Source organism: Stegostoma tigrinum, chromosome 12 (assembly GCF_030684315.1).
Source record: "Stegostoma tigrinum isolate sSteTig4 chromosome 12, sSteTig4.hap1, whole genome shotgun sequence".
Taxonomy (NCBI): domain Eukaryota; kingdom Metazoa; phylum Chordata; class Chondrichthyes; order Orectolobiformes; family Stegostomatidae; genus Stegostoma; species Stegostoma tigrinum.
Window position 1 is genome coordinate 49,701,333 of NC_081365.1, and position 18,134 is coordinate 49,719,466.

The following is an 18,134-nucleotide window of genomic DNA, read 5'->3' on the forward strand; positions in this document are numbered from 1 at the left end:
TGGCCTTGTAGTTGTGTTGCCATCTCTGAGCCAGGATGCCATCGAGGTCCATCTGCTCCAGAAATGTATAAAACCATCTCTGAGCAGGTTGATCCTGAAAATATCTACATCTTGTTTCTTTCAAAATTTGCATATTCTCTTAAAGTGATACTTCAAAATTAACCTGCTATTTGAATGCACACTAAATATTAATTTTGTGCACTCAACAATCCTAGAAAGTCTACTGTATAAATGAAGTCAAGAATTTTTAAAATACCATTTTTAAAAATCCACAATTACTTAGTATAGATAATGGAAATAAGAATCCACCTTTCAACTTCACAGCTCTCCTTTGGTTTTGGAGCAAGTTGTTGTCAGTTCTCAGGTCACAGTCAACAGTACCATGTTAGTCATTTTGGAAGGCAGGTTCTCAATGGCAAACTGATAATGGCTTTGCTTCATATTTATTCTTCCTGTTGTCGACAGATAATTGGTGTCTGCTTTATGCCTTTGCGGTAAAGTGAAACTGTCATCAGAATATGGAGTCCAGCCAACGTGATGTTCGTACTAATTTTAAATAATGCTGCAGTGTGTTTTCCATTGCAATGGCTGCTATGTTTTACTTTGAAGATTCCTTATTAATTAATTAATTACCATACACGACCACTGCCTCACAGGACAGGGAACCACAGCAGTGCTCAGCCTTCTTGTTCCATTGCTTCTTTTTCCTTTAATTCTCAAGTTTTAGGAAATGCTTGAATGTAGCAGCATAAGCAAAACTTGTGATTAATTTGCACGTGGTGAAAAGTGCAGAAGCTTCTTAAATACTTGTACTTCATATAGGAAATGTAACTGACTAGAAAGCTCAGTTCAAAGTGTCAGCTTGAAAAACAAATGACTGCGACTTGTGAAACAGTGTGGGAAAAGCTGCAATGATAGAAGAGATTTCCCTGCTGAATTTTCTCTTGTTCCTTGTGGTGCATTGACTGATCTCTGTTCAGATCTATCCTTCCAGCTGCCACATGAAGCAGTGATGGTTGAGCACTCATGAGGTACGAAACTGCAGGGAAAAACTGGCACCTGCAGCACAGTCTATGAGAATCTATTACCAGTCTATGAGAATCATCTTGTTCAACGTAACTTTGAAAGCTGCTCAATTACTTTTCAGCTACAGAGCAGGACTGATAACAGCTTGCAACCTGAAAAAAATCATTGATTGTAGAATAAACACTGGTAAATGGACTGCTACAAGTAGGAGACAACTTGAAAATTAGAAGGGATGATAGATTTTATCTTTTCACATCTCACTAAAGTTAAAGTCAAATAACCCGTGAATGTCTCCAAGAGTCAGAATATGAAAATATGTAAAAAAGGATACTTGCTGGTTCAGAGCTTATAAAGCATGGAATGGGCACCAATCAGGAGTACTAATTTTCTCTGACTTTATGCATATATACTGAATCCTGAAACTTCAAAACAAAATGGTTCAGATTTTCTAAGTACTGGCAATCATACACAGATTGCCACTTTTTTTTCCAATAGAGACCTGGCTGCACTCTTTTGACAGGAGATTTTGATCAGCATTCCTTCAGAAATGCAGAGCTGCACAACTGTTCTGACAGGTCCCGCACAATGCAGAACAGTCAGAGGAAGACAAGCCATGCCTACCAAATGCTCCTCCCACTCCACCCCACACCCCCTCCTCCTCCCCCCAGGTGATGGGGTGTGTTTGGTCCTTGGGGCTCAGCAGGGCTGTGTGTGTGTGTGTGTGTGTATACGCGTGTATGCGTGTGTGGGCACATGGGCTCCCAGGTTGAGATGAAGTTGTCAGAGTAGAATATAGAAGGGGTAGCGGTGTCATTGAGGATGTGCATGTGAAGCTTGAGAATGCTAAGTTGTGAGTCTGTTAAACAGTCATTCGCCAGGTACACCTGTTACTTACTAGTCTAACTTTTCTTAACTGACAATTTACTTAGATGGAGCAGAACACTCCAAATTCTCACTTCACTACACTTCTCAAGTAACTCCTCTCATGTCTGTGATGATGGGGATTCCACGGGGCCCCTATGTGAACTCCCATCGTCATTTCAGAAAGATTTATCTGGTCATTGGAAAATCCAAGGTTTTTGTTCCATTTAACTTTCTATTGTTGGTAAATGTACTGCTAATGTTAGACTTTGTTTTCCATTTATTTGCATTGCTGATTTGCTCATCTGTAAGCACTACTTTTGAATCAGAGTGCTAGTCTAATTAATGAGCCCAGCTCATTCAACAGAGCTATATACAGAGTAATTATCATTTTCTTCATCAGTGAACCTTATTTTTTTATTTCGCTCCTTCTGGTGCCTGATGTTCCTGTTTTGCTTTATTTACTGTGTGGAAAATGCTGGGAAAAAATGCAACCTACAGCAAACACTAGGTCACTTGCAGAGGTGGTTTTCAGTCGGTGTAGTATTGTTGTACTCTTGATGCGCCAGTTACGGTTAACCCATAAATATTTCATCACTTATCACCAACATACTTGGTTTTATTTTTAAACTTCTGCAATAAATTTGATCATTCTCTTCCTTGTCCACTGCTTTCTGTCATATGATCGAGTGCTGGCTGCTCTATTGTGATGCAAGCATATGCTATAAATATTAATATCACATTAATCTATTATGAAAAACTGAAAGGATAATTAAAGAATGGTAAATTTATCTTGTACTCAGGTATTAGACTGCATTAGAGATGGTTAGTAAGTATTTAGCTTCTGATTTTAACCAGGAAGGGTAAAAATGGGACTGTCAAGTATCTGAGAAAAATGTTGAAAATTCCATTGTAAACTCAAAGGAATTTTTTAATGAAATTTGTAAATAGAGTCAAAATTAAAAACTATCACTGGACTATTGCATTTTGCAGTGAAGAGATAGTGGACCAAATAATTAGTTTTCCAAACAGTAAAGCAGGTTAGTAGATTGAGAAATGTCACATAATCCTGTTAGAAAGGGGATAACGGATATGCCAGGAAATTAGAAATCAATCAATTGCTGCGTGTCTGACATGGTAGCATGTAAACTTCTAAACGTGCATAACACATCACATGCATACATATTTCTTGTAGTGGATCCAGAAAACAAAAGAACACAGAATAATAATTATTTACTCCTTGACTACTGCACTGAGGTTCCACAGCTGCTTTTAGTTTCTCTTGTGAAGAACTGCTGTCCTAGTATGAAACACCCATCTATCTTGCACCATCCTCACAAATCCACTTGAAGCTCATCCATAACCACTCTGTGACATCCTTCTTCCAGCCACCACCTATCCATGTTTTGAAAATCACGTTCCCAACTAACTATATAACTTTGGATTACCTTGCCGAACAATAATCTTTCCACCACCTCCTTAAAGCTATTCAATGACTCTTCCTTCACCACTTTCTGAAGCATAACCCTGGAAAAAATAATTCCCATCATCCATGTACTAAAAGGGAGGCCCCTAATTTCGAAACAAAATCCCCACCTCTGGATTCATTCACAAAGGAAACATTCTTTCCACATCTACCTCATCAAGAACTTTCAGGGTCTTATATACTTCCACCACTCAAGAGAAGATGCTGGGGAAGCAGAAAGTTCTGAAGCTGAAAAAGTCACCTGGATCAGATGAATTACACCCAGAGTGCTGGAGGAAATAGCTGTAGAGATTGTAGAGGCATTCATGGTGATCTTTCAGGAATCACTGGAGTCAGGGAGGGTTCCAGTGGACTAGAAAATGTTTATTGTAACACCTCTACTGAAGAAGGGAGGGAAGCAGAAGGCAGGAAATCATAAGCCAGTGATAAGATTTGAAAGTCCATTATTAAAGACAAGATTGCAGAGTACTTGTGAGCGCATGGCAAAATAGGGCTTTATCAAGTGGAGGTAAATGGAAAAGCCCTGGGGAAAATTGACCCAGAGAGATCTGGGTGTTCAGGTCCATTGTACTCTGAAGGTGGCACCGCAGGTCGATATAGTGGTCTAGAAGGCATTCAGCATGCTTTCATTCATTGGACAGGGTATTGAGTACAAGAGTTGGCAGGTCATGCGACAGTTGTATAGGACTTTGGTTCGACCACATTTGGAATACTGCGTACAGTTCTGGTCGCCACATTACCACAAGGATGTGGATGCTTTGGAGAGGGTGCACAGGAGTTTCACTAGGATGTTGACCAGGATGTTGCCTGGTATGGAGGATGCTAGCTATGAAGGCAGAGTAGATTAGGATTATTTACATTAGAAAGACGGAGTTTGAGGGGGGTGGACCTGATTGAGGTCTACAAAATCACGAGGGGTACCGACAGGATGGATAGCAAGTATTTTTCCCCCCCAGAGTGGGGGACTCAACTACTAGGGTCATGATTTCAAGATGAGAGGGGGAAAGTTTAAGGGAGATATGTGTGGAATGTTCTTTATGCAAAGGGCGGTGGGGTGCCTGGAACGCGTTGCCGGTGAAGGTGGTAGAGGTGGGGTCAACAGCATCATTTAAGATGTATCTCGACAGATACATGAATGGGCAGGAAGCAGAGGGATACAGATCCTTGGAAAATAGGCAACAGGTTTAGATAGAAGATCTGGATCGGCGCAGGCTTGGCAGGCCAAAGGGCCTGTTCCTGTGCTGTAATTTTCTTTGTTCTTTGTTTGTTCTTTGACGTCATGCCTAACAAATCTGATAGAATACTTTGAAGAAGTTACAAGTAAATTATACAAAGCAGAGACGGCACATGTGATCTATTTGGACTTCCAGAAGGCCTTTGACAAGGTTCTGCACAGGGGACTGCTAAATAAGAAAAGAGCCCATGGTGTTAAGGACAAAGCATTGGCATAGATAAGAATTGACTGACTGGCAGAAGGCAGAAAGTGGGGTTAAAGGGACCATTTTCAGGAATGGCAGCTGATGATTATTGAATTTAATTAAGGGTTAGTGTTGGGATCACACCTATTCATGGTATATATTAATGAACTGTATGAAGGAACTGAGGGCATCATTTCTAAGTTTGCAGATGACACAAAAGATAGGTGGAAGGACAGACAGTGTTCAGAAAATGGGAGGCTGCAGAAGGACTTTGATGGGCTGGAAGAATGGGAAAAGAAGTGGCAGGTGTAGTACAATATGGGAAAGTGTGCCCTTACGCACTTTGGTAGAAAGAATAGAGGCGTAGACAATTTTATAACTAGGGAAGGACTTTGGAAATTTGAAGCACCAAGGACCTTGGGAGTCCTAGTTCAGGATTCCCTTAAAGTTCATGTGCACGTTCATTTGGCAGTTAGGAAGGCAAATACAGTGCAAATATTCATTTCGAGAGGGCTAGAACACAATAGCGGAGATGTACTGCTGAGTCTGCATTAGGTTCTGGCCAGACCATATTTAGAATATTGTGAGCAGTTTTGGGCTCCATTTCTAAGGAAGGATATGCTGACCTTGTAAGGAGTCCAGAAGAGTTTAAAAGAATGATCCAAGGGATAAGGGGTTTGTCATTAAGGAGCGGTTAAGGATTCTGAATCTCTAATAGATGGAGTTTAGAAGGAGGGATCTGATAGCAACTGATAGAATACTAAGAGGAGTATATAGAGTAAATATGGAGAAGATGTTTCCACCAGTAGGTGAGACTGGGGCTGAGGTCACAGCTTCAGTGTGAAGGGATGACCCTTTAGACTGAGATAAGGAAGAATTTCTTCAGCCAGAAGGTGGTGAATCTGTGGAACTTTTTGCCACCGAAGGCTGTAGCGGCCAAGTCATTGAGTGTATTCATGACAGAGTTTGATAGCGTCTTGAGTCATAAGGGGATCAAGCGTTACGAGGAGAAGGCAGGAGAATAGGGTTAACAAATACATCAGCTTGGGTCGAATAATTCAATGGGCTAAATGGCCTAATTCTGCTCCTATTTCTCATGGTCTACTTCTACCAAGACATCCATTAACCTTCTAAATTACAGTAAAATAAGCCCAGCCAGCCATTCTTCACATCTAAAGCCATCCATTCAGTCCAGGTGTCAATCTCTCCTCTGATCTGCTGCCAATGTGTTAACTTCCTTCCACATTCAATGCGACTAAAACTAGACACACTTTTTGAGGTGTCATCTCACGAATGCCCTGGATTGCCTCAGTATATTAGCCTTACTTTTTTATGTTTCGTTCTTCCTGTAATAAAGAAACATAATCTATATGCTTCTGAATTACTTCACGGTAACTTTTGTGACTCATGTACTATGATATCATTATCACCATTGAATTGCTGCAGTGTGGAAGCAGGCCATTCGACCTATTAAGTCCACACCAACGCTTTGAAGAGCACCCCACACAGACCCACCTCCCTATCCTATCCCTGTAATCCTGCAATTCCCCATGGCCAATCCACCTAAACTGCACAACTCTTAGAGTGTGGGAGCAAACCGGAGCACCTGGAGGAAACTCACGCAAACAAGGGGAGAATGTGCAAACTCCACGCAGACAGCCAATCATAGCTGGAATTGAACCAGTGTCCCTAGCACTGTAAGGCATCTAGACATTCTCCACTCGACTAATACTCTGCCTTTTCATTCTTCCTGACAAGGTGAAAAACTTCACATTTTTCCACTTTGCACTCCATCTGCCAGATTTTTGCCCATTAACCTGATCTTCTTGTGTCCAGTTGCAACCTCTTTAAGCATCCTTCTCAACATATTTTCCCACATACATTGATGTTACCTGTAAATTTAGTTACCATGCCTTCTCTCCACTCAGCTAAGTCATTGATATAAATTATAAAAGCTGACAACCCCAGCACAGACCCTTGCAGGACTCTGTCCATCACATTCCAAAAATAAGAAACAGACCACATATGCAGTTAGAGTAAGTTGTCACAGCTCCAGTTATAGAACTAACACTGACACCAGTGAGTCTAACAGTCATCTTCTTTGCAATAGTTTACTCCTATTATACAGGTATTGTACACATGTGACAAAGGTGAATTGGCAGTTTTTATTTTAACTACTTTCTAACGCAGTATGAGAGAGACTGTGTGTGCGTCAGTGATTCCCTTTTCTCAGGCAAATTAGCATCCTTTCCAAACAGAAGTGTTTGGTAATTTTTTCAGTTTATTTTGAAAAAGGAGAAACAGTGGTGTTGAACTGGTGACACAAAGATATTTTGGTGCAAAGAATACAATTGCAATATATGCTTGCAAACAAGCAAAATATATGTTAAAAATATGTGTGCATTGTCATGTAGGACACAAGATCCAGTGCCACATCTTTGTAAATGAAAGAGTTTTTTTTTCAACACCCACTGCTTGTGGATACTAACGGACAATGACTAGAAGTGTCATTGGAATTCATGAAGCTGTCATCTAGCACTTGTCAAGAACTTTGTGAAAAAGATGCATGAAGATAAAATATGTAATACTTTTTGTCTTTTTGAAACAGGTCAGTACATAAATGCTGAGATAACAAGGCGCAGATCTTCTCAGAAAGAAGGGTCTAGGCCTGAAACGTCAGCCTTCCTGCTCCTCTGATGCTGCTTGGTCTGCTGTGTTCATCCAGCTCTACACCTTGTTATCTCAGATTCTCCAGCATCTGCAGTTCCTGCTATTCTAGTACAGGAATGTTGCAGCAGGTGGCAGTGTTTGCCACCGCACAGCAAGTAAAAGGACTGTAAAGGGAAAATATGTTGAGAAGTTCAGACAGATTTTTAAACTAAGGAGCGAAAGAGTCCTAGGGGTAGCAGGTGAGTTTGTCAGAAGGGGAGATCAATTGAGTGACTTTTCGCCAAAGAGAAACTCAACCTCCAATTAAATGCTGAGAGTTGAGGAGGTCCACGGTCAACTTGCTCAACTCACAGCAATGAAGGCCATTAAGTGGCCCATCAGTGGAGTCAATTCACTATTTGTGGCATCACCCACCACCGTAAAGCTTGACAAAGGTTCCAAGTTTTCCAAAATCAGAATGACCTACCTGCGGTGTTTGGGTGTGGCAGAGCAGGGGGTATAGGGGGCATGGAGTTGGGTTGTTTTCCTACGATTTTCCCAATCTGGAACATAGAACATAGAACTATACAATACAGAACAGGCCCTTCAGCCCTCAATGTTGCGCCAACCTGTGAACTAATCTAAGCCCATCCCCCTACACTATCCCATCATCATCCATATGCTTATCCAAGGACTGTTTAAATGCCCCTAGTGTGGCTGAGTTAACTACATTGGCAGGCAAGGCGTTCCACACTCTTACCACTCTCTGAATAAAGAACCTGCCTCTGACATCTGTCTTAAATCTATCATCCCTCACTTTGTAGCTATGCCCCCTTGTACAAGCTGAAGTCATCATCCTCGGAAAAAGACTCTCACTGCCCACCCTATCTAATCCTCTGATCATCTTATATATCTCTATTAAATCCCCTCTTAGTCTTCTTCTCTCCAATAAGAGCAGACCCAAGTCCTGCAGCCTTTTGTCATAGGGCCTGTGCTCCAGACCAGGCAACATCCTGGTAAATCTCCTCTGCACCTTTTCCAATGCTTCCACATCCTTCCTGTAATGGGGCGACCAGAACCGCACGCAATATTCCAGGTGAGGCTGCATTAGTGTTTTGTACAGTTGCAGCATGACATCATGGCTCCAGAACTCAATCACTCGACCAATAAAACCTAACACACCGCAAGCCTTCTTAACAGCACTATCAACCTGGGTGGCAACTTTCAGGGATCTATGTACATGAACACCAAGATCCCTCTGCACATCCACACTACCAAGAATCTTTCCATTGACCCAGTATTCTGCCTTCCTATTATTCTTCCCAAAGTGAATCACCTCACATTTATCCGCATTGAACTCCATTTGCAACCGTTCGGCCCAATTCTGCAGTTGATCCAATTCTCCCTGCAACCTGCAACATTCTTCCACACTGTCCACCAATCTACTGACTTTACTGTCATCTGCAAACTTACTAACCCATCCACCTATGCCTGCGTCCAAGTCATTTATGAAAATGACCAACAGCAGTGATCCCAAAACAGATCCTTGAGGCACACCAGTAATAACTGGACTGCAGCTGAATATTTTCCATCAACCACTACTCGTTGCCATCTTACAGAAAGCCAGTTTCTAATCCAAACTGCTAAATCTCCCTCAATCCCATGCCTCCATATCTTCTCCAATAGCCTACCATGTAGAACCTTATCGTTTTATTGTTCTATGTTATTATTTGTTTGTTCTATGTTCTACGTTTTATTGTTCTATGTTTTATTGTTCTGTTCTTAATCTGGGAGACAAAGAGGTGTCCTCTGAATGCTAACATTCTGTCCTAGCCTCTGACCCCCATAACCTCTTTTTCCTCCTTTAAGATGCTTACTAAAACCCACCTCTTTGACCGACCTTCTAGTCCTCTGACCTACCAGCTCTTGATGTGGCTTCATGCCATACTTTGTTTCATAATGTTCCAACAAACAGTTCTGATGTTTCAGTCAGTAAAGATGTTATATAGGCTTTAGTTTTTTATTACTATGAAGTGTAATTTAGTGTAGGCAGTGGACTCGGAAAAGTAATACGAGCAATGTCTCTTTTTGTGCGATGGAACAGTAATTATCTGTGGAGAGATTTTACTTTCACTGCACCCAGAGTAGAAATAATTTAACAACCCTGAAGAGTTTCTGTTTCTCTGGGTCTGTATTGCTGAGAAAGTGCTATTGTCATATCACAGAGGTGCTTGGAACATGTTGTTCACTGATAATTGACCCTATGTAAATGAGTTAAGTGCCCCACCCTTAGCAGGAAGAGTCTCTGTTGACAGCAAGTATGTGAGGATCAAACTTGCTTGGGTGACTCAGTTTTGTTTACCAGTGCCAGTGGGACTTTGTCAATTACCTTATAACATGAACTGCATAGTCACATCTGATGGCAAGTGCATTACTCAGGTTAAACACAGTATTAGACTCAAAGATATTGCCGTCAGTTAATGTTGAATTTGTGACTGAAGGGCTGTTACCTGTGATACTATATGATTAGATGGACAATTGACATTATTACAGAAGGGAGCAGTGGTCACATAATTCCTACCTAAATCACCTATTCAACAGGCATTCACTACATGCCACCCAGCCTGTGAAACATGAGGACTCCAAGTAGTATATGGATTTGATGTTCTTTATAAAGATGTTCTGGGTTTAGAGTAACGACAGTTTGTTTTCTTCATTAAAGCCTTTGAAAGGTGTCATTGCAAAAGTAAATTAGTCTATCCTTAAGGTATAAAAGAATTACATAAAAATATTCATTGTTTGACATTTTTTTAAAAAAATGACACATGAAGTGTTATTTTGAGCACTGTTTAGACTATTTTGGTTATTGATCAAGCTATTGGCATGGGTTTCCACCAAGGAACAAGCACCTTCCTAAAACAGAGAAGTAAGCTTTTGTTTGAGCACTGGTGCATGCATAATTCCCTTCTGTTGCTAAGTCTTGAATTTGAGAAAGCAGACTTACTAACCTAAAAAGATAGAATTATCTAAATTGAGAATCAACTTAATTCAATAATAGCCCTAATTCGAGATATTTGACGTATTAAAGAATAAATACACTGAAAGCGCAGTTTCTGTGAATGCAGAGCATTTGTGTTATAGGCAAAATAAAGTATTCAAAAGTGTGTTAGTGATTGGTTAACTTGCACTGAAATATATCAGCCTGGAATTTCTACTTTTCATAATGGCAACTGTTGAGATCTCCAGCATTGCTATGTAAAGCTGATAGCAACTCCTAAGGGTCAGTTTTCAAATTCTCTATGGACGAGAATGAATGTGGGCATGCTTTGGAAATAATGCTCCCAGATGGCATGTCAATGTATCAACACCTCAGGGCCATCACGCTATTTTCAAAGTGAGAACTGTTGGGGGTGGTGTTGAGGCTCATGGATGGAGGACAGGGGTGTATTCAGGAACCTGGTTGCTCCCTGTTTGCTAATGGGCTGTGGAGGTCTAGAAGCTGACTTTCATACTGCACATTGGCAAAACCAAATAGTCTGGCACCATGAGTGCACAGCTGCTAGGTGCAAGCAGGAGCAATTAAGTCATGCTTATTTCAAAGAAAGAGTCAGATATTGTAGCTGTTTGTCTCTGCATCATAAAGCTGTTGGCTCTCTGGTGTCATCGTGGCTGCCAATTGTCTTTGAGGACTGTGCTCAGCCATCAGCTTCTGCCTCCTGACAACTTTTGGCATTTTCATCAGACATTAAGTTTGCTGCTGGCCCAACGAGGTTATCGAGCTCAGAATATAGCATCATGAGTGCAGCTTTGATGCAGTGTCCAGCTTGGGAAATCATATGGACATAGGGCTCACAGCCCCAGGCAACAAAATAATCAAACTCCTAGTGTCCTTACAGTCATAACTAAATGAGGAAATCTAAAGTTTCTGCTCGAGATACTCCACAAGAGTATACGGTCACAGGTATCACAAATGAAAATATTAACAGTCATTGATTTGTTGCAAACATAATATTCTGGCTGTAAAAAGAATTGAAAGGTTCAGCCATCTTCAATCAAAATTAAACAAGACTTTAACTGATGTACTATGTATCATTACTGCTGATTAATGTCTTTGGCCCAGAAATAAAATCTAATTTTACAAGTGTGGAATCTCAGTTCCTCAGAAGGACTTTCCATAATGTGATAAACCAATTTACAAAAATATTTCTGTTCTGATATCTAAGCATTTCCTTTAGTCCCATGTGTGGACCCAAATTTTATTTCACTTTTGGTCTGATGCTTGAAATTTAATTTACATTCGTTTCTCTATTTCTTGTTCTGCTGGTCTGTGACTTTTTCTTTTCCAATTTGATTAGATGATCAACTTACTTAAACTGTTGCTGGAAACAACAGATCACCTGTAGAAGGCCACAAATTGAAAATGGCATTAGAAAATAGGAAATCCATGCTCTTGAGCCTGCTAAATATTTGTGCATAGCTTTTGCAAGGGTAATGTTGCTGCTTTGCTGCTGACCACAAAATCTGCTCCAAATATCTATTTCTAGGAAATTTAACTTTATTTGATACTCTTCATACAGAGCATTTACTGACATGATCAATTCAATCAGGTTTAATGGACTGCTTTAATCAGAAAAGCATCAGCTGCAGTCTAAATCCAATTTAATTTCCCACCCCATTTGCCCTCACTACCAATGACTCATAAACAGTCATTGCTGACAGCCTGTGGCTCAATTGCAACAGTGCAGAAGAATGAAACAGAAGCTTCTGTAACATCAGAAAAACAATGGGATGTTCATGTTCATTTCTATTTGTAATGTGATCAAAGGACACTAGCTGTACTAAATTTGAATGAATGAGAACACCTTTCTGCAGGTTCCACCTTTTCCATCCACAAATACATTTGGCTGTATATCTAAACATTTGAACACCCTCTGAACTTTGCACCTGCAATTGGCGACCAAATATATTTTAGAGATTTCAGAAGTACAAAAATGAAACGTTAAATGATGGCAAAAAAGATTGATCGGTTTCATTTTAGTATTTGTGCATTATTGTATCCTTTGTGCCAATTTGTAATTTTCTTCTCCCTCCCACCTATCCACTCCAGCTCAAATTATGATACTTTGTAAAGAATTATGCAATATTTTACCTGTTTCAGTGGGTTGTTAGCAAATGTGTAGGTGTGGACCCAATAAAACTAGATTTAACAGTGTACACATTGAGCCTGGATCATGGCTATCAGGCTCCCATCATCCTGATTCCTCTTCCATACAATAGAAGGGAGCATGACAATTTCATTTCTGTTTTCCCTCTAAGTGTTGATTCAACAACATGTATCCCTGTGCACAAATGCTTTTGTTGTCATAAATGTCACACCAAGACAACATACTGGCCTCACATCTCACATAATATCCTGACACTGGAGGCAATTGCAACCCTCAAAAAGCAGGCATGCTTGGGTCAAGTCGGCATTTAGTTTCGACAATTTGAGTTTTGACCACGTTTTAAGTTTTAGCAAAGGTCGGATAGAGAGGAGGACCAACAACTGTTCCCCCGAAATGGGTTAGCAACTGAAATAATTATCATGAGGCTGCATGTCTCATTTCATTATAATTCCAAGCAACCATATCTCCCAAGTTTCAAGAAAACTTAAAGCTGCTAACAGATAACGGCTGCTGGATCCAGGAGGTAATTGCCTGCTCATCTGCATGCTCGATCGAAAGTAGGTGCCTTTCCAACAACCCCCACAACCCTCTCCTTGGGCACCATTTCTAGTTCTTCTGATCTCCCTTCAGTCCTGTCCCACCCCATGAGGTCTCCGAGTTCTTGCCTCACACCTATTCCCCATATCCTGCTCCTGTGGAATCTGAACCAGCCTCACAAGATATCCAATGCTCCCCTCACCCTGAAATTCTGTTCCCATTTTCTTTGCAATTAGCAAGAACATAAATAACTCACAGACTTCATAAATGCTAGGTTTCAGACTGAATTCCATTTCTTAACCATTTACTTGCATTGATTTTTTTCCCACGCGAGAAACTAGTATTTGATGATAGGTGAAATAATAATCTCTATGCAATGCAAATACACATAATCCCTCATCCAGATTTGTTTTTCCTCAAAGAATATAAGAAGCTAATAAATATCAAACATTGTGTCAAGAATAATTCAAGTAGAGAATTAATTTGAGATCCTACTGTTGGAGCTGTAAACCAACACAACCTAATTGTATTACAAAAAGAGAACAGCTTTGGTGAGGCGTTATCATATCTGACAGCAGTAATCAATCCTGTTATACTCAAATATTGGGAGACTCAGTGAGGCTGTTAACAGAGATGGAGTTACATTGTCTTCTTTTAAGCAGAGGCCCTTTAGATTTTGTGCAAATGCATTGTATTTTCTTGCTGTTATCAGTTGGCACCTTTGTGACTACTGTGTAAACTATTTCCACACATCCTAAGAAACCATACTAATAAATCGAGCAATGTGATTTTTCACCATCTTCATCAAAATACATCACTTTTTAGTGGAAAACAACTAGTGGGCAGATGTACGTGTGATAAATGTTCAACATTTAGAATTATACTTTGTTGGTAACACTGAGCTGAAAAGGCATCAGCAGGCAGAAGTAGTGGTGTACTTAGCTCCTGTTCAGAGGCCAGAGCAGCCCATCCACCTCAGTCTGGTGAATTGAAAGGCTGTTGTCCAGACTTGGTATGTGGAGCTTCTAATGGAAATGCAACATTCTATTAAAAGAGGAAAACAACAATTAACCACTGGTAAGAAGCATTAACTTGTCTGTAGGGCAGTCAAAGCCAGCTTCTTAACTAGAGGAGGTGATACTCTGGACAGTTGTTTGTGAGGAAAAGGAAAAGAGATAGAATAGCACGGTGATAAGTTGCACAGATAAAACTGTTTACTGGAAAAGCTCAGAGGGCAAGTAGAAGCTCTATCCTGTATTTTTATATCTGCTTCAGGTCTGAGGTTCTTTTCTGAGATCTTAAAGACTAAACTTTGGGTGTGTTGGAATCTTACCTGACTTTCCTTCTTGTTCTTGACCTTTAGAGATAAATCCTATAGAGTACATCTGTATTCACTTATGTGGCTGACTCCTGATACTGTTTCTACTCTTTGGTCTTATTCTCACCCTGTCAGCTCATTTCTCTTCAAAGTAGTTAAAAGCTCACTAATTCTGGCAGAAAAAAATCTTATTTACATAGTATTGTGGATTACAAGCAAAACCTCTGATAAATAAGCAATGTTGCAGCTTAAGGTGAAGAAATAGAAAATAAAACAAAATGCTGAAAATACTCAGCAGGTTAGGCAGCACTCAGGAATAGAGAAACAAAGCTAAGGTTTCATGTCAGTAAGTGATCATTATCACACATACTAAAGCTATTCACCTCTATGTAATGAAATCATGCGAATGATTGTGGGATGCATGGATGTCTGCTTTCATGTCCATCATGTTATAACAACATTTCATAATTATGGCAAATATTAAATAATAAATAAAATCTAAGAACTAAATAGCATTGACTGGAATAAATACATTTTTGTAACTTTTTTTCTGAGCTAAGGGAGTTATCTAAACAATAGACTAAAAGACATCCAAAGTAACCCACCTGTGAACAGACTACTAACAGTGGTTTCAGTAAACAGCCAAAATCTTTATTACACCCTTGGGCTAGAATTTCATTGAAAAACTGACTAAGTCAATCGCTACTAAAACATTCACAAGTACCTGCTCCAGGCATCAATTTTGGCTCAGTAGGGTTTGTAACTTATAACAGCAAACTATCACCATTCTAACATAATCTCTCCACTGACAGAGATCTACAGCTAGGTTAGAAAGATATCATATTTGGTTGATGACTTTGAACTATTGAGAACTGTGCTTGCGTTTTATAACAAATCTTCACACCTGTGTGCGAGGACAGGAATAAGGAAAGTGCAAAATTCTTCATTTGAATGAAAGCATTCAGTATATTGCTAATTGCCGTCTTAAGCTTTATAGAAATACTTAGCAGAATGACCGTACTTAATGGTATACTTTCTGTATAAAGTTTTAAATGTTTTGTGAAACAAGATCTAGAATCTGCCATTAATTATTTCATTGGCAACACCTACAAACAGCCAAAATGTGATGCCACTTACTTTGACCTACAAATGTTACATGGAGCAGAGATCCAAGTAAATTCTTGTGAATGTGAGTACCTTCGTAACACTCCTTTCTAATCTCCAGTGCCAGGGATGTAGGTGGGAGTGAATCAAGTTTAAAAAACAAGTTCCAAATTAATACATTCGTTTTTACAAAAAATCCTTCTAATGTTTAGGAAAGATGCAATGAGACTATAAATCATTATTTCTATTCTATATGCATTTCAAGTAAGATACAAGATAGGTGGGTGGATTCCTTACTTCTTTTCCTGACCTTGATAATCTAATGTCTCTTCAAGGATAAGGGGAGGAAACAGCCAATCATCACGTCAATGTACAGAAACACTGGCCAGCCATTGGTCCCAACTGACGTCAGACTATGGCTTTGAAACCTCTAGAATATTTTGATTGAGACATTTTCCAACAGGATCACAAATGGTATGAGCCAAAAGGCTATCTTGTATACTGAGCCTCATTGCAAAACTCCCGGGCCAAATTACACACAAGCAATATCACTAGAAACCAGTTAGTGCCTTATAATATTGGGGATAGAACAGATGGTATCATTATTGATACAGCAAGGAACAGCTGTGATGCACAGCAAGTAGTATCATAGTGTGGCTCATAGGGTTTATAAACGCAATAGTACATGATTTGTATGTACAAAACATCAAATTTATACTCCACTGAAAATGTGTTGGCAAATGTAAAATAACAGTGGAGATTTTCAATAGACTGCCCTGGATTAACCCTTCTTAATGTACAAGTACTTAATTTTAGCAGCCCAAGAGAGTAATAAATCAAATATTGATTGCTGTTAAAGAAAACAAGGTTAACACCATGCCCTTTAGTGTAAGAGCTCAAGATGTTGTAATTCATGAATGGTCCTCCTTGTGTTTCAAGAGCAATGCAATTGCTTCATTCCACCAACAGCAATCAGTATTTATCAAAACACATCTTCGGTATGTTAATATTCTATGATAAAAGTCCTCCTAAAAGATATTTCTTACTAGACTAGTAGTAATGACTACAATCGTGACTAATACATACTGACCTTGAATGGGGTTTGGAATAGTTGGCAGAATACTTTCTATGGAAGGAAATAATAAAAGAAAAAAATGGAAAAAGGACATTTATAATTATATCATGCTGTCAAAATATAACATTGACACAAATGAGCACTGAGGGCTTAAAATCATAGAATGATTTGAACTTAGTAATTTAAGACTTATTGTACTGAAGTCCCCTTGCTCCAGTTGCTAGCATTTTGTTGCCTTCTCATCTAAACTGGCACAAAGCAAACATGACAACAAAAACACTGGTGTCACTTCTGTTGGAGTTAAGTGCCGAAATCACTTTTGGTATGCCATACAGAATACGTAGCCTCTGTGCAATGGAGATATTAAATGTCTGTCCATGTAGTTTAATTTTTTAAGTTGCCATTTTCCTTTAAATTTAAAATATCTTCATGGAGGGAAAGTTAAACTACAAATTGGTGATGTTGAGCTTTGGCTCAGAAAGAGTCAAGAAAAACATTAATCAGAGTAAAAAGTTAAAACAAATGATATGATGCCATAGGTGCTAATTTATGAACAGTTTATGTTGCCTCTTACATTCCAAAGTAGCCAAAAACAAAATGAAGCCTTCCTTTAATTAATTATGAAGACCGGTTTATTTTGTGCTTTGCCAGTGAACTACACTTGTACCTCAGTCTGTCACTTAATACAGCTTTAAACATCATAAAGAATACAAATCAGGCCCACTTTTTTTTGGACCATAAGTCAGACTCTTCGGCCCATTTTGTTTTGGACTGTAAATCAGACTACTGATACCACAAACATATGAAATCTCTTGTTGTTGTCTCATACAGCATGTCAAATATTATGCAAATGACTGTATCAATCACAGCTTTGTTTCTAACTGCCAAAAATTCAACCCTATTTCCAACCCAATGAGTTGGCTACGATAGTCTGCAATGAAGCCATGAACCATTTGCAAAGTAATCAATTCCCATTTGGGAAAATGGAAAATGCAACATCTTCTTTTCAGCAATCATATTGCTGCTGCAAAATGGATCTAAGTATTTAAGCTTTCTGAAAAGCCACTCAGAAATCCAACTTGATTTATAAAGTGTTAGAGATTGCCTTGCACACAAGAGTTCAGGTATTTTAATGTGAAAGTCACCATAATCTTACTAGACCACACAGAGAGAGAACTGGAGGGTCAATGCCTCAGGCAAGGGGAATAGTTGAGAAGGGGAGTCCTTCATGGTAACCTGAGCAGCAATTGAACCCTCACTGTTGGCATCACTCTGCATCATAAATCAGCCATCCATCCAACAGAGCTAACTGATTCCATGTTCCTATTTTAATGTTACATTGATAGTTTACACCCGTTGAAGTTACTTGTTCAGCACCTTGATGATACCACCACAAAATAATAAAACATAACACGTTATGGACGGCCCTCTGGTAGAAAGTGGGTTTGAACAGATGCCTGGTGAATGAAGTATCAAGCTTAGTTGTAATGCCCCA

The 18,134-nt window shown here is 39.5% G+C and overlaps 1 protein-coding gene across 6 annotated transcripts in view; it reads right to left on the minus strand.

Moving 5' to 3' along the window:
- The window catches only part of LOC125456875 (limbic system-associated membrane protein-like), a 1,200,329-nt gene that overhangs the window by 66,224 nt on the left and 1,115,971 nt on the right, over positions 1-18,134 (minus strand). For 5 of the 6 annotated variants that reach the window (XR_007248528.2, XM_048540373.2, XM_048540371.2 and 2 more), the window contains one exon: positions 16,655-16,690. The exons of the other annotated variant lie outside the window; for it this stretch is intronic. Coding sequence is in view for 4 of the 5 variants with exons in the window: in XM_048540373.2 (XP_048396330.1) it covers positions 16,655-16,690 (36 nt within the window). In the remaining variant the exon portion in view is untranslated. The remainder of the gene's footprint in view (positions 1-16,654; positions 16,691-18,134) is intronic. 6 annotated transcript variants of the gene reach the window in all.